Below are 26,115 nucleotides of genomic sequence, written 5' to 3'. Positions count from 1 at the left end.
TAGTATTCCACTGCCTCTGAGAACTCACAAGTTCTAATTCTTTGATTTTGTTGTTGTTGTTGTTGTTGTTTTCATGAAACTACAAATTGAATTATGATTATTTTCCCCTTTTACTTTGTAGTCCATTTCCTTTTGTTCTCATTTCCTCTTTTTGCCTGAAGTATTGTAGGTATAGTCCTCACTCTCTTCCATTCTCTTCCATCATTCTCTCTCTCCTGCCTCAGTGTCCCTGCTGTTCTCGTATCATTTTATGGAGCTCAGTGATGTGGAGGTCCACCCACACTGCAGCCAGTGTCCTCATGGACAATATTCAGAAGCAAGTAAGACATAGATCCTATTCAGTGTGACCTTTGTTTTCCTGCAAAATCTAAATTTTGTATGGCCCAGCAATTTCAGTGTGGAAAAAACCTGAAAACACTGCACTTACTTTTTTTTTCTCATTTTGAAAGTATGTGACTAATACCTTCTTATATGCCTTTTTTGTTTTAGAAAGATGCTACTTTAAAAATAATGTTTAATACCACTAAGCAAATACTAAGAGCATTAACAATGGTAATACTGGTATTAATAATGTTTTCCTCCCAGAGAATACTTTAATACATCTTACTAAATTGCCTTAATCTTATGCTTACATCAGGTTTGTTTCATCATTTTGTTATTATGGAAATGATTCTTCATTAGAACTAACACATGAATTTAGAAAAAGGCATCTATAGAGCAAGGAATAATTTTGAAATCACTGTCTTTTCTGAGCATCTCTGCCATATTTGATGAAATGTAAATACTCTGCTCTTATTTATTCATTCCCTCAAGAAACTCACTGAAGGCCAATTATGTGCCAAGCACTAAGCTGGGCATGTATCACTGTTACTAACTTTGCCTCTAAAATCTGTGGTTTCTTTTATGCATAATATGCTTCTCAATAGAATGAGTTGCTCCAAATGAAGATTAAGTAAATTGTTCTTCAAATATCACTCAGTTGAAGACAGACTTCTATTTTGTTAATTTAGCGCTTAATCAGACTTAAGTGAAGGGTGTGCCTCATTCAAGCCTTCTGGACTCCTAATGAGCTGGTTTATGGTCTTTCTATTCATATCCTTTATTATTCTACAAAGCCTTAGTCATTGTACCCACTTCCTGGCTGAGAGTTCACAAACCAAAGAACTCAACTTTTTTTTAACCCTCTCTTCATGTGATAGCTGCTCTGTTTCCTTTAAATATTTTCCTAGTGCTCTATTCTTTGAGTTCCAGAGGACTTTCTTAAAATATGATTACCAGGACTTCATGGCCTCCCAGGGGTGCAAGAAGCATGGTCTTCAACAAAGGACACTGCTTTCTGCTGTGTTGGCTCTGCTCTTTTTTAGTGAGACTCCACACTTTATTGGCCATTTAGTGTCAAACCAAAGCCTCAGGTCTTCAGGAAATATTTAGAACTCTGGAGTACATGGGTCCAATCATTCTTTTTCTCCTTCCTGTATTAAATGCATTATCTTCATATGGTTCATTTTGAAGTGTTTTGCCATTTTTCAGCTCCTTTAGGCAGCCCCATGAAATCTTGCAATTTACTATTCCTAGTGTGACTTTCCACTTTTCTGGAAAAACAACAGAAGCTTTGGAGATTTTTATAGTGTACCTTCTCTGCCAGACTGTTTCAAAACATTAAATAAGGGCAATCCCTAAACTAGCTACTGACAAGGATCTACTTTTTGTCCTTTGCTCTTCCTGCTTGTATTTTTCTTTTTTTTTTTCCTATTTTTTTTTTTTATTAACATATAATGTATTATTTGTTTCAGGGGTACAAGTCTGTGATTCATCAGTCTTACCCAATTCACAGTGCTCACCATAGCACATACCTTCCCCAGTGTCCATCACCCAGCCACCCCATCCCTCCCACCTCCCACCACTCCAGCAACCCTCAGTTTGTTTCCTGAGATTAAGAGTCTCTTATGGTTTGTCTTCCTCTCTGGTTTCATCTTGTTTCATTTTTCCCTCCCTTCCCCTATGATTTCCTGTCTTGTTTCTCAAATTCCCCGTATCAGTGAGATCATATGATAATTTCTTTCTCTGATTGACTTATTTCGCGTATCCTCTAGGTTCCATCCACATCATTGCAAATGGCAAGATTTCATTTTTTGATGGCTGCATAATATTCCATTGTGTATATATACCACATCTTCTTTATCCATTCATCTGTCAATGGACATCTTGGCTCTTTCCATAGTTTGGCTGTCATGGCCATTGCTGCTATAAACATTGGGGTGCACATGCCCCTTTGGATCACTACATTTGTATATTTGGGGTAAATACCCAGAAGTGCAATTGCTGGGTTGTAGCGTAGCTCTATTTTTGAGGAACCTCCATACTGTTTTCCAGAGTGGCTGCACCAGCTTGCATTCCTACCAACAGTGTAGGAGGGTTCCCCTTTCTCCGCATCCTGGCCAACATCTGTCGTTTCCTGACTTGTTAATTTTAGCCATTCTGACTGGTGTGAGGTGGTATCTCATTGAGGTTTTGATTTGGATTTCCCTGATGTCAAGTGATGTTGAGCAGTTTTTCATGTGTCTGTTGGCCATTTGGATGTCTTCTTTGGAAAAATGTCTGTTCATGTCTTCTGCCCATTTCTTGATTGGATCATTTGTTCTTTGCGTGTTGAGTTTAAGAAGTTCTTTGTAGATTTTGGATACTAGCCCTTTATCTGATATGTCATTCGCAAATACCTTCTCCCATTCTGTCCATTGTCTTTTGGTTTTGTTGACTGTTTCTTTTGCTGTGCAAAAGCTTTTTATCTTGATGCAGTCTCAATAGTTCATTTTTTCCCTTGCTTCACTTGCCTTTGGCGATGTTTCTAGGAAGAAGTTGCTGCGGCTGGGGTCGAAGAGGTTGCTGCCTGTGTTCTTCTCAAGGATTTTGATGGATTCCTGTCTCACATTTAGGTCTTTCAACCATTTTGAGTCTACTTTGTGTGTGGTGTAAGGAAATGGTTCAGTTTCATTCTTCTGCATGTAGCTGTCCAATTTTCCCAACACCGTTTGTTGAAGAGACTGTCTTTTTTCCATTGGACATTCTTTCCTGCTTTGTCCAAGATTAGTTGATCATAGAGTTGAGGGTCCATTCCTGGGCTGTCTATTCTGTTCCATTGATCTATGTGTCTGTTTTTGTGCCAGTACCATACTGTCTTGATGATGACAGCTTTGTAATAGAGCTTGAAGTCCAGAATTGTGATGCCACCAGCTTTACTTTTCTTTTTCAACATTCTTCTGGCTATTCAGGGTCTTTTTTGGTTCCATATCTTTTTTTTTTTTTTTAAGATTTTATTTATTTATTTTCCAGAGAGAGAGCACAAGCAGGGGGAGTGGCAAGCAGAGGGAAAGGGAGAAGCAGGGTTCCTGCTGAACGGGAATCATGACCTGAGTCAAAGGCAGCCGCTTAACCCACTGAGCCACCCATGTGCCCCTTGCTTGTATGTTTCTGTTCTTACTTTTACTGTTCTGTTTAGAAGCTCCAGATTGTGGGTGCAGAGTACTGGGGATGGAGCAGTGAGCTCACTGTTGGTGCCTAAAAGACACTGGGATATTCTCCCAGTGGCAGAGTTATTGTGATTTCTTTGTTAAATGCACTTTGTTATGGTATTTGTCAAGGCCTTTGACAATCTAGGTGAATTGTATCCATAGGTTTTCCCCATACTCTTCCTAGCCTGTGTGGTTATTTATTCCCTTAAAGAATTTTGCAAAAGTAATGAGGCAGTATCTACTCTCACAAAGCCACTTTTATTTTCTGCTGTGACATATCTTTAACTATTCATTGATTCTGCCCATTACCATACACTTTGCTAGATATTTCACTATGAAAACGACATCCAGCAGCCTGGTGATTTGAGTTCCCCTCCAGGGTGACCATCAAGTTAACCTTTTTATGCATTAAAGTCCTATTAGAAATCTACTGGCATTTTCATCATAGTGCATGTAGTTTTATAAGATCGTTTAGGGCTTCTTGAATGACCACCAGTCTTAGTGATTTGCCGGCATTTTAGTTTGTCTCTTAGATCTAGAACAGCTCAGTATTTGGCATTGTTCCTTCCGACTGGCTTCAAACAGCAGAACCCACCCTGTGTCTCCCACAGTAATAGAGAGAAAATTTCCTCAGCTGTCTCTTCCTGGGACCCCTGCATTCCTTCCTTACCTGCATCTCCCAGCAGCCCTCTCTGTCTCCTCGTGCACCTCTTTTGACTTCTCTTTGAACCTCACCTCTTTCTTGAGCATTATTTTTATTTTATTCTAGTTTTAACAAATGCATCTTTTCCCATTTTCTCTGTTTTGTTTGCCACCCAGTTCTTGTGTGTTTTGAGTTCCTAATTCATTTTCACAGGAATTTCAATAAAATATTTTCAACAAAACCTCTAGGTCTCTTATGAGGAGTTACTTATTAAAACAAGCGTTTTGTTCATTTCTCCCATGGCTTGGATTTTTTTGTTTTATTCCTTCTAAAACTGATAAGAGTATATGCTATTCATGGGAGAGAGAATAGACAAGAGAAACGGAGACAAGGAAAGACAGAAAACAGTTTATTTACCCAAATAGCATGTTGCTTTGGTCTCTCTTGTATTGTGACTTACAAACATTGCATTTGTCAGTTGCAAGTGGGGTTAAAACCTCCTTACCTAGTTATTTGTTCTAGAAGCTTTAGCCGTACTTCTTGTCTTAATGAACTGTTCCCGTGGATATTGAGACCTCCGTTATTGCCACCTAAGGCCATGTTCTAGTTTCTCAGACTCACTTAACCACTTCAGCAAGCCCTCATTTTTTTTTTTTTTGGTTCAGGTGATCTATAAATTAAACAATGATTAGCTGTTTAGGTACAAGGGTAAATGCTTTGTTCCTACTTTAATGTTAGTAGTAGGGTCATTCCCAATGTAGTTATAGTAGTCAGAAAACAGAAGTAATGCTTTATAATAATAATGAAGACTATAAGGTGTTTGCTGTGCTTCAGTCCCCTTATACACAACGAAGTAACTATTCATTATTTTGTCTGTACGGAGAACACCCCGTTACTGTAATCTGAGTAGTAACTGCCAGCAAGCATTAAATACACTAGTCATCTCTAGATTATCTTCAACAAATATATTTAATCCCTTGGTTTAATATTTTAAGGCTCTTGGTTAAGTACCTCTGATTTAAATAATACCTCTATTCACTCCTGTGCCATCACCTTTTGTCAACAGAGAGCTTAGGGAACATTAGATCATTTTGTTTATGTGTGATCCAACTAATTCAGAAGATTAAAGTTATAAAAATTATAAAATAGATATCAATGCTAATTAGATTAGTCATTTTGATTTGCATGTACAACTCTAGTGTTGCATTAATGCCTTAGTGTACTTACATAGTTTTGATACTTTGTCATCAAGGTCAGGAATCTATTGAATATTTCAGACCATAGGATAAAAGGATGTAATAGTAATGCTTTAGGTTATATATACCCAGAATCCAGAATGGCTGATTAGAACTTATTAATGGGCTAGATAGGGGTTCTGAGAGATTTAGGGGCTTTTCTTCTTCTTGTTTTTTGAAATTCAATTTATTTAACCGAAATATGCCCAAACAATTCATCTATTTCTCCCACCCCTCAAACCTCCTCTAGCCCTCCCTATCCCCTCACCTCCCTGCCCTGTCCTCTTACAGCCACCAGTCTGTTTTCCATATCTGTGAGCTTGGTTTTTGTTGCTATTTTTATTGTTTTAGATTCCACATATAAGTGAGATCATACAGTATTTGTCTTTCTCTTTCTGTTATTTCACTTAGCATAGTGCCCTTGAGGTCCATCCATGTTGTCACAAATGGCAAGATTACATTCTTTTTTATGGCTGAATAATCCTCTATGTATGTGTATGTGTACCATAATTTCTTTATCTATTCAGTCATTGATATATACTTAGGTTGTTTCCATATCTTGGCTATTGTAAGTAATGCTACAATGACATAGGAGTGCATATATGTTTTTAAATTTGTGTTTTTGTTTTCTTTTTTCCTTTTAATTTTTTTAAAGATTTTATTTGAGAGAGAGAGAGAGAGTGAGCGAGCACATGAGGAGGCAGGAGGGGCAGAGGGAGAGGGAGAAGCAGACTCCCTGCTGAGCAAGGAGCCCTACCTGGAGCTCAATCCCAGGAACCCGGGATCATGACCAGAGCCAAAGGCAGCCGTTTAACCAGCTGAGCCACCCAGGCACCCCTATGTTTTTGTTTTCTTTGGATAAATACCCAGAGTGGAATTGTTGGATCATGTGGTAGTTCTGTTTTTAATTTTTTTTTTTTAAAGATTTTATTTATTTATTTGAGAGAGAAGGAGAGAGAGAGAGAGAGCGCATGAGAGGGGGGAGGGTCAGAGGGAGAAGCAGACTCCCTGCTGAGCAGGGAGCCCGATGCGGGACTCGATCCCGGGACTCCAGGATCATGACCTGAGCCAAAGGCAGTCGCTTAACCAACTGAGCCACCCAGGCACCCACTGTTTTTAATTTTTTGAGGACACTCCATACTGTTTTCCATAGTAGCTGCACCAGTGCCTTCCTGTATTCGCACCAACAGTGCACAAGGGTCCCCTATTTTCTACATCCTCACCAACACTTGCTCTCTCTTGACTTTTTGATGATAGCTATTCTAACAGGTGTGAGGTGATAACTCATTGTGGTTTTGGTTTGCATTTCCCTGATGGTTAATGATGTTGAGCACCTTTTTGTGTACCTCTTGGCCATGTGTATGTCTTCTTTGGAAAAATGTTTATTCAGATCTTTTACCCATGTTTAAATTAGATTGATTTGGGGTTTTTTGTTTGTTTTGCTGTTGAGTTGTATGAGTTCTTATATATTTTGGATATTAGCCCCTTGCCAGATATGTGATTTACAAATATTTTCTCCCACTGAGTAGGTTGTCTTTCCATTTTGTTGATGGTTTCCTTCGCTGTGCAGAAGCTTTTTAGTTTAATGTAGTCCCACTTGTTTATTTTTGCTCTTGTTGCCTTTGCTTTTGGTGTGAGATCCAAAAAATCATCACCAACAGCAATGTCAAGGACCTTGACACCTGTGTTTTCTTCTAGGAGTTTTATGGTTTCAGGTCTTGCATTTAAGTCTTTAATCTATTTTGAGTACATTTTTGTGTTTGGTGTAAGATAGTGGTCCAGTTTAATTCTTTTGAATCTGGCTGTCCAGTTTTCCCAATACCATTTATTGGAGAGACTGTCCTTTCGCCATTGTATATTCTTGAACCCTTTATCATAAATTAATCGATCATATGTGTGTTGATTTATTTCACCCGTCTCTGTTCTGCTCCACTGATCTGTGTCTGTTTTTATGCTGATACCATACTGTTTTGATTGCTATAGCTTTATAATACAGCTTGAAATCAGGAAGCATGATGCCTCCAGTTTTGTTCTTTCTCAAGAATTTGCTTTGTTTATTAGGGGTCTTTTGTGATTCCATACAGATTTTAGGATTGTTTGTTCTATTTCTGTGAAAAATGCCAGTGTAATTTTGATAGGGATTGTATTAGATTTGTATATTGCTTTGGGTAGTGTGGACATTTTGACAATATTAGTTCTTCCAATCCATGAACGTGGAATATCTTTCCATTTATTTGTGTCTTCTTCAATTTCTTTCATCAGTGACTAGTAATTTTCAATATATAGGTCTTTCACCTCTTTGGTCAAATTTATTTTTAGGTTTTTTTCTTCTTTTTGATGCAACTATAAATGACATTGTTTTCTTAATTACTCTTTCTAACAGTATGTTATTAGTGTACAGAAACAAAATAAATTTTTGTGTATTGATTTTATATCCTCCATCGTTAACTGAATTTATTAGTTCTAACAGGTTTTTTTTTTTTTTGGTAATACCATATCATCTGCAAATAGTGATAGTTTTACTTTTTCCTTTCCAATTTGGATGACTCTTATTTTTTTTTTTTTCTTGCCTAACTACTCTGGCTAGGACTTCTAATACTATGTTGTATAAAAGTGGTGAAAGTGGGCATCTTGTGTTGTTCCTAATATTAGAAGAAATGCTTTCAGCCTTTCACTACTGAGTATGATTTTAGCTGTAGGCTTGTTATATATGGTCTTTATTATGTTGAAGTATGTTTCCTCTTTACTCTCTTTGTTGAGTTTTTATCGTAAATGGGTGTTGAATTTTGTCAATTGATTGTCTGCATCTTTTGCGATGATCATATGATTTTTATCCTGCATTTTGTTAGTTTGATGTGTCACATTGACTGATGTGCCACTGTTGAATTATCCTTGTGTCTCTGCATCTCTGGAATAAATCCCACTTGATCATGGTGTATATGTTTTTTTAATGATCATTAAAATTCAGTTTGCTAATTTGGTTTGCTTGCATCTATGTTCATCATTAGCCTTTTATTTATTTATTTATTTTGGTGGCATCATTATCTGGTTTTGGTATGGGTAATGCTGGCCTCCTAAAATGTGTTTGGAAAAGTTTTCCCTGCTTCCTGTTTTCTGGAAGCATTTGAGAATATTGGTTTTCTCCTTTGAATGTTTGGCAGAATTAACCAGTGAAGCCATCTGGTATTGGACTTTTGTGTTTTAGGAGGTTTTTGATTACTGATTCAATTTCCTTTTATAATTAGCCTGTTCAGATTTTCTGTTTCATGATTCAGTCTTGGTGGGTTGTATGTTTTTAGGAATTTATTCATTTCTTTTAAGTTGTCTTTTTTGTTGTTGTTTAATTGGTCATAGTAGTCTCTTACAATTCTTTTTCATTTCTGTGGTTTCAGTTGTAACATCTCTTTCATTTTTTATTTTATTTATTTGAGCCCTCTCTCCAGGTAAAGGTTTCTCAATTTTGTTTATCTTTAACAAAGAATCAGCCCTTAGTTTCATTGATCTTTAACATTGTCTTCTTGACTTTTTAATCTCTATTTCATTTATTTCTACTCTAATCTTTGTTATTTCCTTTCTTCTACTGACTTTGTCCTTTGTTTGCTCTTCTTTTTCTAGTTCCTTGAGGCTGAAGTTAAGTTCTTTGAAACTTTTCGTATTTCCTAAGATAGGCATTTATCACTATGAACTTACCTTTTAGAACTGTTTTTGCTGCATCCCATAAATTTTGGTATGTTACATTTCCATTTTTGTTTGTCTCAGGTATTTTTTGTTTCTCTTTTAATATCTCCTTTTACCCAATGGTTATTTAGTAGCATGTTGTTGATTTGCCACATTTTTCAATTTTCTTAGTGTAATTAATTTCTAGTTTCATTCCTTTGTGGTCAGAAAAGGTGTTTGATATGATTTCAGTCCTCTTAAATTTGTTTTCTGGCCTAACAGAGGATCTCTCTTAGATGGAGTTTTTCTTCTTCAACCACATTCTGAAATATTAATCCTCTGTGATACCAATGGGTATACAGCAGACATTCTTAACTTTTCTTATGCCATGGCTCCTTCAATAGTCTGGTGAGGCCTATAGATACTCTCAGAGTAATGTTTTTGAAAAGTATAAAGCAAAACACTTAAGATAACAAAGGAAACTAATTGTATTCATATATTAATATTATAATATTTAAAAGCCAGGCTTGGGATGTAATAATGTGATGTGATACATTATATAACAAGACCTGAAGTCACCACTGTGACTTCAAAGCAGTGATGGGCACAAGTGATACTTTAGACCTTTGTAGCAACTATGCTGTAGTATAAAAATATCTATCATATCCATTGGTGAAAAAGTCACATGTGGTGCTATTATTACTACCAAGGATTTTTCTTATATTCAAAATTGAGAGAAATTCTAAATTTCAGATAGAATTTGATAAAAATGAAAGTGTGTATTTTTTTAATCCAAATTAATATGTGCCTCCTTGAATTCTATCCATAGACCTTGTGGACCTTGGTTAAACATCCCAATGTAATGAATTTCATGAAGTAAGCTTGCTGTTTATTTTGCTTATCTATAAAGAATCTCTGCAAGTTTTGATCTTGAAAAATTGGATAATTATTTCTGATTCTATTTTCTCATATAAAAATCATTACAGGTTTTTCTATGTTTATCACCAGCTGATACAACTCTGTAAACTAGAAAAGAAAAAGATGTCTGATATAGCTGATTTGTGATAATTGGAGTCACAAAGTATTTTTAAATTAAGATTTTCTACAAAACTAAGAGATTTGTTTAATTGTTTTCTTTATATCAAGTTGTGGCCTTTCTTAAATGAGAAATCAAGAAAAGTTTTAAGGAATGGAACCAGATATTCTTAGAGGATACAGAATATGGCAAAGCATTGTGACTGAGGTGTTATTGCTGAAGTGGGGGAAAAAAACCCATTTCGGAAATGAAGATTTTTCAAACTGAAGATATGTCCTTGGGATAGCTGAGCTTCCTTTTGGTATTAGTAAATGGGAGGATTTATAAGATTTAGTAAGGCATTACCGTGTGGTTGACCTTCCACAGCAGGAATTGTGCTCTTCAAGAAAGCAAAAACTTCAGAAAACTCCAAGTGTAGAGTACCATATATCTTTTCTACTCTGATTAGTAGAAGTTTCAATTTGCCTTTATGGGTAAAAATGTTAACTTGTGAAAAAAAATTAATGTTAGTCATTCGTTCGTTCAACAGATCTTTTCATACCCTACTTTGGTAGTAAGCAATAAGGATGACATATGGAAAACTCTGGTCCCTACAGTGTGGGAAGTGGACACAGACAAAAGCAGTGTGGTGTTGCAGTTGACTCTCATCAGAGTTGTTACAGAGCATGGTGTGTCTAGGGATTGTTCCCTTGTTCTGTATAATGAAAGTTCTGATTCCCTATGGGAGTCCTTACTCTATTTAGAGGATTTCAAAAAATTAATGGGAAGTACATATTAATTTATGTTGAGCATACAAAGGTAAACAAAGATGTCACATTTGTTTAGTCTGGCAGGAGTTTATCACTTCAGTGAAGTAATAACCTTATGATTATTTGATGCCCCAATTTGTAATTATAAAAGGTTTTGAATAAAAATATAAGTACAGTAGAATAAGGAAAAATCATATAAAATCAGGTTTATAAATGTGAGGAATAAAAGTTTCTGAGCTGGGCCTTGGCTGGGCTGGGAGCAAATAGAGCTGAGACTGGGACCGTCGTACACAGTGAGAAGCCCTGGTAGAAATGATGCTGCTCCTCTGTTCTGGAACCATTGTTGCCTCTTCAGTCCCTGCTAACCAAACTACAGACCCACATAGAAAGCCTGTTCCAGAAAGGCCTCTACTGATGTGTACAAAATTAGTACCTTCTGTTTCTTGTCCTTTTCTCCATCGAAACTGGAGACTTGTTATTTCCCAAACATGGCCAGTGCATTTTCCCTCCCTTTGCTCGTGCTGGCCCATCCATTAGAATGCTTCACATCCCTCCATCTGCACTTGCTTATCTAGGCCATCTCCTCCCTGATCCCTTCTTTGATTTGTCCTTGTCATCTCGCCTCCTTTAAGTCCCTGTCCCCCACCTGGCTGCATCCATTACCCGTAAAGCAGGTGAGGGAGACAGGGGTCTGTTTCTTTTCACCTTTTTATTTCCTATAATCAGGACATGATGCCCTGCTACTTAGGGAAGGTGCTTCTAAAAGAGGGATGCACCCTCTCTAGATCCCCTCGAGGAAGCCCTTCCTGCCCACTGACCTGCAGTTCTTCTGGATCCAACTCTTATTGTGGCTCTATTAAAACAGATGGTCTTCGAGTCCTAGCTGCTACGTAAATGCCAGCTTTGCTGGATTTCTGCTGAGAAAGACCGATTCATGGTGGAAAGTAATGTTTTATTGTTGTTCTCATTGATTAATAACTTTTGCTTGTAGATTCAAAGTCTTGAGGAACAGTAAAATAGTGCAGCTGCTTGTGTGGTCTTAGGCATTTCCAGCCTACTGATATTTTGAGCCTCCTTATGTCTTGAAAGCAAATGTTAGAGGAAGTGTTCTCGTCTCTGGTTATCTTTTCCCACATCTAGTTCTTTTTTCACACCAGTCTTTGTTCTGAGGCAACATGTTTATTCAGGAAACTTTGGCTCATTCACTGAGATTTTAAAAATTTCATATACTTCGTATGTGAAGTTCAGTCTATTTTTAATTGTACAGTAAGGTCATTGAGGAATTATATGCCCAAACTTCAGGTTTAATGCCACCTTATTCATTCAAGTAATATTTCTGAAGCAACTTCTATGTGGCAGGGACTCTTCTAAGCAATAGGAGGCATGAGGGGTTTTAGGCCGGCTAGAAAAATGAAGACACGAGCAGTCTTCATTACAGTCAAACGTGCTGAGTACTCTGAAAAGAAGCATGCAGTGAGAAGATGGAGTGAAGGGAATTATTTGTTCTAGATGGCAAGGTCAGGGAAAGCCCTGTGAGGGAAAGAAAGGAGGGGAGCGAGCCATGCAGATATCTGGGGGCAAAGTGTTCTGAGTAGAGGGGAGAGTGGGGCTTGCTGGGAGCATTGAGAGACCTGTGAAGCTGGTGTGGGGGAAGGTAGGGAGTGAGGCTGGAGAGGCCAAGTCACGTGGGACTTGGAGGCAGCATCATTGAACCATAAGGGCCTGGAAAGGCAAATGACATATGTGGTCTAGGGCAACATATATTACAAATAATTTTGTGTTTCTTTAAATTGCTCCATAAAATTTTCTTTTTGTTTCAACTGAAAAACCTGAAAGAAGTAAGGCCTTATTCATCAATTTGTTATGAAATTCTCTTCTACTATTTTTGACATATTTTTCCTTACTAGAATTGTTATTGAAATAGGTTTTTCCAATTCATTTTACTTTAGAAGATAATAGTTCTATTAGTATTTGTAGGGTAGTTAAATATATTTCATTTATTTTGTTACAAGTAAGTAGAGCTTTCCTTCAAATGGCTTTTCATTTTTAAATTTTGATGCATTTTGACCTGTGTGCCACTCTAGGGAATTTAATGGTGAACAGAAATAGTCAAGGTCCTTGCCCCTATGAAGCTTACAGTCTAGTGTATATGTGCAACGGGGACTATTTTTGTTTTTTTCATTCATCTCAGCTTTTGCTTTTAGTAGATTTCAGAATTCTAAATGTGTACGCTTTAATCCATATTTTGAGGTAAGAGAAAGTAAGAGGGAGAATCTGTGGGATAGTTTTGATAAACTATTCACTCTGGACATTCTCTGGTGACTAAAGCCATCTGCCTCACTACAGACTAAAAAAATTAAATCCTAAGCTAAGGTTTGGTGCAGGGTTATTCCCTAAGTATTCTCATTATGAAAAAGAGAAACTAGTCAGCATAAGAGAATAAGGATCAATGTAAGAATAAGTTTGAACACTGAAAAGCCCACTGAGTGAGGCAGTGGACCTCACCTAAAAAATTCCAGAATGATTCTTAATCAGCAGTCTCTCAGGAAATATCCAAGATCTCAAGTTCAGGGGCTGGAATGTTCTTGGGTAGGGAATCACAAAGTGTGGCATTTCTGACCTCAAGTATTCAATTTTGGTGATCATTTATAATAGGTAAAAATGGGAGCACTCCAATCACCACCATATGGAAACCACTCTACTAATTGGACACAGTTCATGTTCTCTTATAATAATCTAATATTAATAACATTTTAATTGTCATCAATAATACATTTTTCTTGTCCTACTGGGTTAGAATGTCCTCCTTCAGCTCTGTTCAATTCTTACATGGTTATAAAATGAACATGAACTTATAATGACTTTGAAGAGGCAAGGGGCTTTAAGAATAGTGGAATTATCATTATTATTTGCTTTATTTGATGTGAGGCCTACCACAGTGAACCCAGGCCTCCCGTGATAACAGTCTGATACAATTAAAACACTTCTAGAATTTACATTCCGATCTGCAGTCTGTGTAAAATTTCAATGCATACCTTCAGTTCCTGTCTGAGTCCCACACAGACTTTTAGGGACCATTTCTAATTTTCTTTTTGTTTCAAGAAAGGCCATGATTTACCACTCATATATGACTGAGGATAACTCTGAGGATATCTGTTTATGTCTTTGAATGTGATAAGAGCAATTTGCTTTACATTTGAACTTGAATTAACTATTTTCCTTTGACTCTAAATACTTCTGTGGTCCTATAAGGCTTTAGTACTCTTCTCTGAGACTGTCCTGATAGTGCGTTACAGATGAGTATATCCCACTACAAAGTCTTTGGCTATTTCAATAACCCATTTCTCCTACACTGACTTCATTAATTATGGTCTAAGATGGTGCTCCTTTACTTTGAATTCTACCTCTTTATATAGTGTAGTGTTTAACCATTAAACCTTTGTCATAGTTGTTATACTAAAGCGTTGAAATTTATATAGAGTTTTGTCCATCTTGCTCTTTGAAATTTTACCTGTTTTAGTACTATTAAATTATCAACCTTTTCTGTCACTCTGGTAACCTGTTTTTTTTTTCCTACTGGTTTTTGTATTTTTATTTTGGTATTTGTATATTTGGACATTTAAATTCCTCATTAGTTTACATGCTGTTTTCATTCAACAAATCCTATGTCAAGCAATTTTCAGGCATGAGGGATACTACAGAATACAAGATAAAATCCCTGCCCTCAAGGAGCTTACCGTTTGATGGAGGAGATAGATAATAAATAAGTAAACAGATAAAATATTAAAATGAAGAAGAAATGAAGCAGTGTGCAGGCCTGGACAAACATAGAGATGACAAAGCATTGGTGTTGTAGATAGAGAGGAAGGCAAAGAAGGCTTTTTTGAGGGGTGACATTTGAACAGAAATAGGGAAGGAAGAAGAGAGATGTTGAAGAAGGAAGAGCATGCAAAAATAGAGGGGACACAAATGTAAAGGCTTGAGGCAAGAGTTGGCACTAGTCTGGGGACAGCAGAATGGCCAGAGAAGTAGGGTCATTAGTGAGAGAAAAAAGTGTAGGCGATGAGATGGAAAAGTACCTGGGGGCCAGGTGGGAGGAGGACTATAGTTGAACTAGTAGTCACTAGGCTACTGCTGTAGGCCTGGTGAAAGGTGATGGCAGCTTACATAAGGATGCTGCAGATGGAAGTGGGGAGAAGGGTGATTTCTGTGAATGCTGAAGGATGGGGAGTCAGCCATAAAGCCCACGTTTTTGTTTTGAACAGTAGGTTAAATGGGGACCATTTACAGAGAAGGAGAGCTAAGGGAAGAACTTTGGTGACAACATCCAGAATTCTGTTCTCAGTATAAGTTTAGTATGTGGCTTCAACACTTGCCTGCAGCCTTCTGTGCCTTCAGTTCTAGTGCTTAATTGTTGTTAGGATTAAATAATATGTATATGCAAAATGCTTAGAATGTGTCTGCTCAATATTGAGTATTCAACATATGCTACCTTTTCTTTTCATGTAGCTGTTTAGATAGTTATGTATCTAAATGAAAAAATAGCCAAACAAAAGGAAGAAAACCCAACATTCTCTTTGCTGTTGAAACTTGACTGATTCCATCAAAAAGACTCCAAATGTGATTGGATATGAATTTATACATAAAAAAGATTTAAAATACTGGCTTGGCAGATCCTTAGTGTTAGAAAGGATCATCAGTCATCTAGTTCAAGGTTTTCTCATATGCAGCTCATGAATCCTTAGAAAATGTAGGCAACACGGCAATTCTCTGGGTGCATGTACACTTGCACATATGTGTATTTCTGTTTCTTGTCAGAGAGTCTGAGGCTTTCATGACACCCTCACAGAGTCTGAGTCTCAGAAAGGCCAAGCCCTGCTGGTGGTGAGCACCATTCCATGAACAGAACCCCAGATTTGCTGCTCCTGACTTCTAGTGTGACTTTTATCAAATCCTTCTCTCTGAACCTCAGGACTGCTTTTTATTTCTCCTAGAATTGTTATAAAGCCCCAACAAAAGCACTTTGGAATCATAAAGTGTCCTCTAAATGTACAGCTGTGGCACTGAACTGTGAGAAAACTGCAGCTAGGCAGGGTGCTTGAGTGGTCTGCTTGAGAGCTGACAGCAGAGCCCTGACACCCCCATCTCTCAAGGCCCGCTCAGTGCACTGGCCCCTCAATAAGGGGCCACAGCTTTTTTTGAGAACAAAATGGCCCCATAACAAGACCATTCAGTGGAAAAAGCATAGCCTTTTCAACAAGTGGTGCTGGGGTAACCTGACATCCATGTGCAAACAACTAATTCAGACCTCTAACCCATAACATACATAAAAATTAGCCAAAACTGGATGGAAGACCGAAACATAAGAAATAAACCTATAAAACTCTTAGAATAAAACATAGGAGTAAATCTTCATGTTCTTGAGTTCAGCAAAGCATTCTAAAATATTACACCAAAAGTACAAACAACAAACAAAAAATTAGATGAATTGGACTTTTTTACTTCATAGGACACCATTAAGAAAGTGAAAACTGTTTGTACACCTTAAATTTATACCATGTTATATGTTAGTTATATCTCAATAAAGCTGGGGGGAAAAGTAAAAAGACAACTCTCATAATGGGAGAAAATTGCAAGCCATGTATCCGGTAAGAGATTTTTATCCAGAATATACAAAGAACTTTCATAAATCAATAATAAAAAGACAACCAATCTTAAAAATGGGTAAAACATCTGCATAGACATCTTTCCAGACAAGATATACCAATGGCCAATAAGCACATGAAAAGATGCTTAACATCATTAGTCATCAGGGAAATGCAAATCAAAACCACAATGAGAAATTTGTGTGGAACCATGATAACCAAAGCAAAATCTTGAGAAAGGAACAAAACTGGAGGCATCATGCTTCTTGATTTCAGGCTGTATTATAAAGTTGTAGCAATCAAAACAGTATGGTATCAGCATAAAAACAGACACATAGATCAGATGAACAGAATAGAGACCACTGAAATAAACCCATACATAGATGATTGATAATTTATGAGTAAGGATTCAAGAATATACAATGGCAAAAGGACAGTCTCTCCAATAAATGGTATTGGGAAAACTGGACAGCCAGATGCAAAAGAATTAAACTGGACCACTATCTTACACCAAACACAAAAACTTACCCAAAATAGATTAAAGACTTAAACGCAAGAACTGAAACCATAAAACTCCTAGAAGAAAACACAGGTGTTAAGGTCCTTGACATTGCTGTTGGTGATGATTTTTTGGATCTCACACCAAAAGCAAAGGCAACAAGAGCAAAAATAAGCAAGTGGGACTACATTAAACTAAAAAGCTTCTGCACAGTGAAGGAAACTATCAACAAAATGGAAAGACAACCTACTCAGTGGGAGAAAATATTTGTAAATCACATATCTGGTAAGGGGCTAATATCCGAAATATATAAAGAATTCATACAACTCAATAGCAAAACAAACAAAAAACCCCAAATCAATCTAATTTAAACATGGGTAAAAGATCTGAATAGGCATTTTTCCAAATGTATGTTGGACATACACATGGCCAAGAGGTACACAAAAAGGTGCTCAACATCATTAACCATCAGGGAAATGCAAACCAAAACCACAACCTTACACCTGTTAGGATAGCTATTATCAAAAAGTCAAGAGAGCAAGTGTTGGTGAGGATGTAGAGAATAGGGGACCCTTGTGCACTGTTGGTGTGAATACAGGAATGCACTGGTGCAGCTACTATGGAAAACAGTATGGAGTGTCCTCAAAAAATTAAAAATGGAACTACCATAAGACCCAGCAATTCCTAAGGAAATGAGAACACTAACTGGAAAAGATAGCTGCATCCTCATGTTCATGGCAGCATTACTTATAGTAGCCAAGATACGCGAGCAAGCTAAGGGTCCATCGATGGCTGAAGGGATAAAGCAGATGTGGTATGTGTATATGTGTGTGTGTGTGTGTGTGTGTGTGTGTGTACCATTGTTTATATATATACACAATGGAATATTATTCAGTTATAGGGAAGAAAGAAGGTCTGCCATTTGCAACAACAACATGTAAGAATCTTGAGGGCATTATTATAAGTGAAAAAGGTCAGACAGAGAAAGACAGCTATTGTATGATTTTACCTATATGTGGAATCTGAAAAAGGAATGGAGAAAACAAACATGCTCATAGATACAGAGTTGCCAGAAACAAGGAAGTGGAGGTGGTGGACAGTAGGTGAAATGGGTGAAGGTAGTCAAAAGGTACAACTTGTAAAGTGATTGAGTCATGGACATGTATAGTATGGTGACTGTGGTTAATACTGTATTGTATTATTTGCAAGTTGCTAAGAGAGTAGATCTTGAAGTTATCAAAAAACTTTGTAACTGTGTAGTGATGGATGTTGACTTATTGTGGTAATTCATGATATATAGATAAATATACATGATATATACATTCATGATATATACATAAATCATTACATATACTTGAAACAAAGATAATATTATATGTCAATTATACCTTAACAAGACAAAAGAAAACCCCAGTGATATACAGTTTCACACTCCCTTGGATGTCTAAAATTAAAAAGACTACAGTAAGTATTGAGTAGGGGTGGAACAGTTAGAACACTTATTTACTGCTGGTGAGAATGTGAAATGGTCCAGCCACTTTCAAAAAGAGTGTGGCAGTTCCTCAAAATGTTACATGTTGTATGCAAATGGTACGTGTCCAAGAGAAATGAAAATATGAAATCAGTCACAAAAGGCCACATATTATGATTCCATAAATATGAAATGTCCAGAATAGGTCACTGCATAGATACAGGAAGTAGGTTGGTGGCTGAGGGGTTTGATGGGAAGATAGCAAATGATTGCTAATGGGTACTGAGTTTCTTCTGGGGATGATGATCACATTGTGGAATTAGTTGGTGGTGATGATTGCACAATGCTGTAAATATACTAAAAGCCAGTGAGTCGTAAACTTTAAAAGGGTGAATTTTATGGTATGTAGATTTTATTTGAAAAGAATAAAGTAACCCCAAATTGTGCTTTCTTGGCTTTGAAAGATAGGGCATGAAACATACTTCTACCCTGTTTTATCTCACAACTGCCATGAGTTTTACTGACAGGCTTAGATGACAAGGGTGTAGTGGTCTTGAGTCAGGTCCGTGGTCAGCTGTCACCTAAGTTCCCTAAATACCCTGTACGTAGACAAGGCTGCAGCTTGTGCACAGGTGACACTCAGGACTAGCAGCAGTGTAGGCCAGTAACCTCCTCACCCCAGAGCCGGGTTTTTCCAGGTGAGGATTGAGGTCATTCACCAGGCAGCGGGGAAGCATCTCTGCATTGTACCCACTGTATTTGGCCTGTAAATAAACCAGCAACAAAGATTTTCAGCCTTACTATTTTGGGACATTTTAATACTAGGTTAACTTGTTTATTATGTTTAGACATAATTTAAGAAAAAAACGTATCAGTCACATTTATTTTTAAGGAATATGTTAAGAAACTGCAAAATACTGAATTATTCCTTAACACCCTCTTTTTGGAAATCATTCAATTTTATACATTAGCATCTTACTATATTCAGTCTGTCTCATAATTAAACGATTATATATACATGTAATATAGTAAAAAGTAATTCTTGTATTTTAGTTAAAAATAGAAAATAAAACAATCTTTTAAAAAATCAACTGTGTCTAAAGCACATGTTCTCAAACTTCTCCGAGAGTAAAAGTCAAATGAGACTCATTATAAATGTGGATTTTCTAGGCTTCCATCCCCAAGAGATTGGTTCAATCTGAATTTTTAGAAACCCCCCAGATGATTCTAAGGAGCAGGGTTTACACTTTGAGAAACACTGCCTTAGGGACTTCAGCCTAGAATTGTTCTTCATTGGGACACGTTGGTGGCTCAGTTGGTTAAGCATCTGCTTTCGGCTTAGGTCAAGATCCTGGAGTCCCAGGATGGGGCTCTGCATCGGGCTCCTTGCTCAGCGGAATTTGCTTCTCCCTCTGCCCCTCACCCCGCTTGTGTTCTCTCTTGCTCGCTCTCTCTCTCTCTCAAATAAATAAATAAAACCTTTTTTTAAAAAAAAGAATTGTCTTCATTTTAACATAGGTAATTAATAGGTATTTCTTTAGATATTTTCAGCTATTTGATGTTAGAAATAGATGACATTCACACTCTTATTCTGCTATTAGAAAATAATATTTTGTCACAAGCATAACATTTCTAAGTATGTGAAATGTAAGATGTGTTTGTTACCACTGTCAGCATCTTTGTTGCTGCTACCCATTAATGTGGTACTGTCTTCACCTGTTATTTGCAGATTTCTTTTGACCTGGCTGAATATACTGCAGATGTTGATGGAGTTGGCACTTTACGGCTTTTGGATGCAGTTAAAACCTGTGGCCTTATCAACTCTGTGAAGTTCTATCAAGCCTCAACAAGTGAACTCTATGGGAAAGTGCAAGAAATACCCCAGAAGGAGACTACTCCTTTTTATCCTCGGTCACCGTACGGTGAGAATGCATGGGTACAACCTTGTGTATGCGCCATGTTCTCTTGGCCTGGGGCATTCATGTGCTTCTGCTTTAATTCCATTCCTGTCTCTCGTCTAAAGTCATTTGACTGCGAGATTAACATTAAGATTAGACTAAAATGACTAGACATTGGGAAGCATAACGTTATACACTGCTCACTCTATAAATATTTGCTGCCATTGCCTCCAGGGTGAAATTACCACTTCACTTCAGTGATCCATGTTCATCCAGCCCTTCCATACACATCACTTTGAAAGGAAAATGAGACCCACATGACTTTTTTTATGTAACTGTTGTGAGATTTGCTGAAGTGATAGGTTTCGTGTTTTTTATTTCCCCAATGGAAGTTTCTCTGGGTTCAAATATTTTTAAAAAAGGGGGGGTCTATTACATCTTATGTATTTGTAAAAAGAGTATTCATGAAAGACTTAAGTGATCAAATTTCTAAGCATCTAGAATATTAAGATTTCATATTTTTTTTTCACTTTCTAATTCCTTAAAACTAGGAAAAAGGAAATAAGACCTTAGGTCAACTTGATACATTGCACACGCTATCATCAAATCAGTTAGATTGTGGAAGACAGAACTGTGGGTATTACAAAAGTAAAAATAATCTTAAATATTTTCTTGTGCACATGATTAACTGGCAAAGGAACCTTTAGTCTTTGGCTTTGACTCATATTTTTCTAACTTAATATATTACACATTAATTTTTGCAAGTTGTTACTGTTTAAGATGAGTGAAAATCACTGTCTTTTATAATAAGATACCACCTTTTATAATAATAACTGTCTTTTATTTGCTTTTAAAAAAATTTTTCCAACAGGGGCTGCTAAACTCTATGCCTATTGGATTGTGGTGAACTTCCGAGAGGCATATAATCTCTTTGCAGTTAATGGCATTCTCTTCAATCATGAAAGTCCCAGAAGAGGTCAGTAAATATGTTAATGGACAAGACAATTTCAGACTTTAACAATAACTAAAAAAGTTGTATGTTACATTCTGCATATGTACTGTATAGACTGGGGAAAACATCACATCTGCTTTTAACTACAGTTGGCCCTTGAGCAACAGGGGTTTGAACTGTACAGGTTCACTTTTACACAGATTTTTTTAGTACAGTACTATAAATGTATTTTCTCTTACGATTTTTTTAATATTTTCTTTTTTCTAGCTGTTTATCGTAAGCATACAGTATATAATATATACACAAAATATGTGTTGATCAACTATGTTATTGGTAAGGCTTCTAGTCAACAGTAGGCTATTAGTAGTTAAATTTGGGGGAGTCAAAGTTATATGCATGTTTTCTACTGCATGGAGGGTCACCACTCCTTACCCATCCGTATTGTTCAAGGGTCAGCTATATTATGAATGTCAGAAGTGGTAAATGAAGAAATGTAAATCCAGATTTAATTACTTAGTATGTTTGCTAGGTTTTTTATTCAACATGAAAACTAAATACTGTTCTTATTTTACCATTTTCATTGATAGGTCTTATCAAGCACGTTTTCAACCTAAGTATTAGGAAGTTTCCAAATGAATGGAAAGGAATAAGTAGTATACTAATGCTTGTTTCCAGAAGTCACTCTTATGCATGTAGACTCAACTTGTAGAATTTATATTTTTTTTTTTACTTTAAGTCTGTTAGATATTCAGTATTCTTTCTTTATATTCCATTTAAAGAGACATCCAGAAATAACTGTGCTTCTAGAGTAAATATTAAATTAAATTTGAAATCAATGCTTATATTTAGAATCATTATCACTTTTTTTCAGAAAACCATATTTTGTTTGTATTGGCTTGTTTGCTTTTCAGAGTTGCTGTTGAGACTGTTAGCAACATGCTAGCTTTTCTGTTCCAAATATTAGGTTTTAAATAAGAAAATATATTCTTATCATTATTTCTGATTTGCTGAAGCATGAGAAATCTTTACAAAACATGTGTACTCTTCACAAAATGAAAATTATCTGTACAATCTAATTCTAAGATGTTTTATGAAATTTCACTATCATTTAGCCTTTTAGCTGGAGAATCAATAAAAAGTCCAATGTTATAAGTTGTTTCATGTCCAACAACTAGTAATGCTTATAACTTTTTCAGTGAAATTTTATGTGACTTTATAGCTACATAATTAACCTACAAGTCATGAGGAAAGAGTAAAGTGACAGATTTATAAAGGTATCTTTAATGTCAATACGTTTTTATTTTATAATTGCGTAAGTTAAAAATTCCCATGATACGCTGTTAAAGCATAAGAACCCAGTCTGTCATGCCTGTTGTCCCAAAAGAAAACAACTTTACAAACCGCCAGAGAGATTTCTTTAATTAATTTTGTGGTTCTGGGTGTCCTTAGTAGAGGGAAAAGGAAAAAGGAAGACCTTAGCTCTCCTTGCCCACAGCATTTGGTATGCAGGATGCTCAAGGCACCTGTTCAGTGAATGATAGTCTCTGCCTCTTTCCTCATAAACATGTTTATACCCATTGTTTGGGTTTCTGTGCTTTTCCCCTCTCAACTTCTCTACCTGCAAAACAAAATAAATAAGTAAAAATCAATTGTTTTGGATCAGGTTAGGATAGGGAAAAGCATTCTTAGTTGCAGAAGGAAAAGATACATTAAAATATGACCTTCCCTCAAAAAAAAAAAAATCCTCTATTTGCATATGTTGTGATGAGGACTAATTTTTGTCTTTGTCAGTGTTAAACACTTCTTTAAAAAAATTATTTTAAAATTAATACTTCTTTCTTCCCTCTCACTCCCTCTTACTCCCAGCTCTGTCCTCAGGCCCACTAAAACTCCTTCAAAAACACTCCAAGTGTCTTTATCTTAAACATACAGACAGGGTTATTCTATACACAATATTCTACATCGAGGGCTTTTGTTAAATGTTTGTTAAAAAACTTGACCTTGTAGCATACACCATTCTGTTTTGTTTTTATATCTGAAAATCAATATTTAATTTTTTATTTCATTTAATATCGAATAATGAAAAATAATAGTATATGTGGAAATGATGTAATATTTATTTGTTAAGATATCTAATACTTAATACATAGAGCATTTTTTGGAAGTTGGAAATTAATTTTCATATTAACTTAATCCTGCCATAATACTATTGTTTTGTCACAGTTATTATTTTCCAAAGAGATTCTCTGCCAGACTGAGAATTCCTTAATGATAGGTCTGTATTATATTTTTGAATCTTCAGCTTATAAAACAATACCTGTCTGCTAATAAACATTCAATAAATATTTTTAAATGAGTGAATGAATGTATATCTCATGTTTTAGTAAACGTTACTGACTTGAAAGGTAGGCAGTCTGAATTAGGAGTTATATAAAAGTTTTAAATAAATGTTTTACTGGTTTCATGAATAAGGGTGTAGCTGAAGGCAAACTATTTTGAAGTAAAGATTCACCCTGATATACTTCAATAAATAGATAAAATGCATTTCAAATTAATAATCTTAGTCTATATACCTATAATTGCTGTGGTACTTTAAGTTCGTTTATTTTCTTAAGTAGGTCGAACATTTATACATCAGTCCTCTTTTGCCCTGTTAGCACAGTGAGCAAATGCTCTTTTTAGATAGCACAGTGGTAAACCTCAATCTAGTTCTAAGGTATATTATCACAAAAGTCCAATTAGTAGAGCCCAAACTGATGCAGCCTTTTTTGGGATGTGTACTTTTTCTCTAATGAAAAATGTTTGACAAGGCCCCTTTTGACTGCAGGAATAGCATTCCATGAGAATTTCTAACTTTAAAAAGTATGGAAGAAGTATTTTTCAACATAAAGGTATTCTAGACCAGAGGTTGACAAATAATGGCTCATGGGCTAAATCCAACCCACCATCCTATTTTTGTAAATAAAATTTTATTGGAGCACAGACATATCCATCTGTTTGTATATTGTCTATGGCTGCTTTCACAGTAGAGTCCTGTGACCTGCAAAGCCTAAAATATTTTCTGTCTGGCCCTTTAAGAAAACATTTGCTAGCCTCACCTATAGAATAATTAGTTCCTCAACATCAAGAAACTTTCAGTTAGGTTTAATATTTCCCCCAAGGTAGCAAGATAGTCTTACGCAAGGGATTTCCAATAAATATTAAAGTCAAGGAGAATCGATAGTTAAGACATCCATAAACAGAATTCCTGAAGTATTTGGGTCCATTGGGGTTCTGTTATGCTCTGTTGAAGGACTGAGGTATAGGACCAAATAAACTAGGAACTGACTGAAGATCAGGAGCATGGTTCATTACAGCAACCCTACCTCCTGAGTTTGACATTTTTCATTACATTTTTGACTGGATTATATGTCTTTTCTCTATTCCAAATCCTTTATGGTTTTCTTTTTTTTTCTTTATTTATCTGGGAGAGAGAGAGATGTGCGAGCAGGGGAAGGAGCAGAGGAAAAGAGAGAGGGAGAGAGAGAATCTCAAGCAGACTCCCCACTGAGCATGGAGCCCGACTTGGGACTCGATCTCATGACCCTGAGATCATGACCTGAGCCAAAACTAAGAGTCGGACGCTCAACCGACTGTGCCACCCACGCTTCCCCTTTATGGTTTTCTTTTTAAGTGTACTTATTTTGCTTTGTAATGAGAAGATTATAATGCCTCTAAAGATAGTTGGGATCACCTGTGTTTGGCACAGAATTAACCATTGGAGATTATTGTTGTAGAGAATAAAACCAGTAATCCAAAGACTTGGGCTCTGTTTACCATTCAGCCACGCAGTCATTCTTTCAATTAAGGCAAGATGGTTGATATGCTCATGCCTTAGGTTTGCTTTTTTATAAAATGGAGGCACTTGAGTAATATTTAATACAAATTAATAATGAACAGTAGTTAAAATTCTTGACTTATTTGAATTTCCCTGATGGCTAATGATGTTGAACATTTTTTCATGTGTCGTTAGCCATTTGTATGTCTTCTTTGGAAAAGTATCTGTTCATGTCTTCTGCCCATTTTTTGACTTGATTATTTGTTTTTTGGGTGTTGAGTTTGAGAACTTCTTTATAGATCTTGGATACCAGCCCTTTGTAGTGTCATTCGCAAATATCTTCTCCCATTCCATGCGTTGCCTCTCTGTTTTGTTGACTGTTTCCTTTGCTGTGTGGAAGCTTTTTATCTTGGTGAAGTCCCAAAAGTTCATTTTCACTTTTGTTTCCCTTGCCTTTGGAGACGTGTTTTGAAAGAAGTTGCTCTGATGGGTATTAAGGAGGGCACATATTGCATGGAGCACTGGGTATTAAATGCAAACAATGAATCGTGGATCACTACATCATAAACTAATGATGTACTGTATGGTGACTAACATAACATAATAAAAAATTATTTAAAAAATAAGTAAAATAAAATTCTTGACTTATATGTCCATAAAGGGATGAAAATGTGTGATATGTATCATGTTCTGTGAATACTATGTATTATATAACAATATTCACCGATATTCCCAAGGTGCTTTTATTCATAAGCACTCAACTTTTTTAAATAAATGTACTATTTTTTAAATTAAAGTGATAGTTGCTTTATGAATAAATTGTACAAAATTGCACATGTATCTGAAAAGCTTTTTCCTTTCATATTTCAAGTTTCTTCAAACTTGAAATTTTGTATCTGTTTCATTTACGTATCTCTATAGCTATATGTACATAAATACAGTGTTCTGTTTGCCACAAATGTGGCAAATGTGGCTATAGTGACACCTTTCTTTTGGAAATACAG

General features: G+C 36.2%; 1 protein-coding gene across 2 annotated transcripts in view; it reads left to right on the top strand.

The window, feature by feature from the left end:
* The window catches only part of GMDS (GDP-mannose 4,6-dehydratase), a 641,507-nt gene that overhangs the window by 286,883 nt on the left and 328,509 nt on the right, over nucleotides 1-26,115 (top strand). For both annotated transcript variants that reach the window (XM_078055620.1, XM_036106055.2), the window contains exons 5-6: nucleotides 20,174-20,366; nucleotides 21,214-21,318. In XM_078055620.1, coding sequence (XP_077911746.1) covers nucleotides 20,174-20,366; nucleotides 21,214-21,318 — 298 coding nt within the window. The remainder of the gene's footprint in view (nucleotides 1-20,173; nucleotides 20,367-21,213; nucleotides 21,319-26,115) is intronic.

Source organism: Halichoerus grypus, chromosome 9 (assembly GCF_964656455.1).
Source record: "Halichoerus grypus chromosome 9, mHalGry1.hap1.1, whole genome shotgun sequence".
In the NCBI taxonomy this organism is placed as follows: domain Eukaryota; kingdom Metazoa; phylum Chordata; class Mammalia; order Carnivora; family Phocidae; genus Halichoerus; species Halichoerus grypus.
The sequence above is the reverse complement of the archived record's forward strand: the minus strand, read 5'-3'. Positions and strand labels throughout refer to the sequence as shown.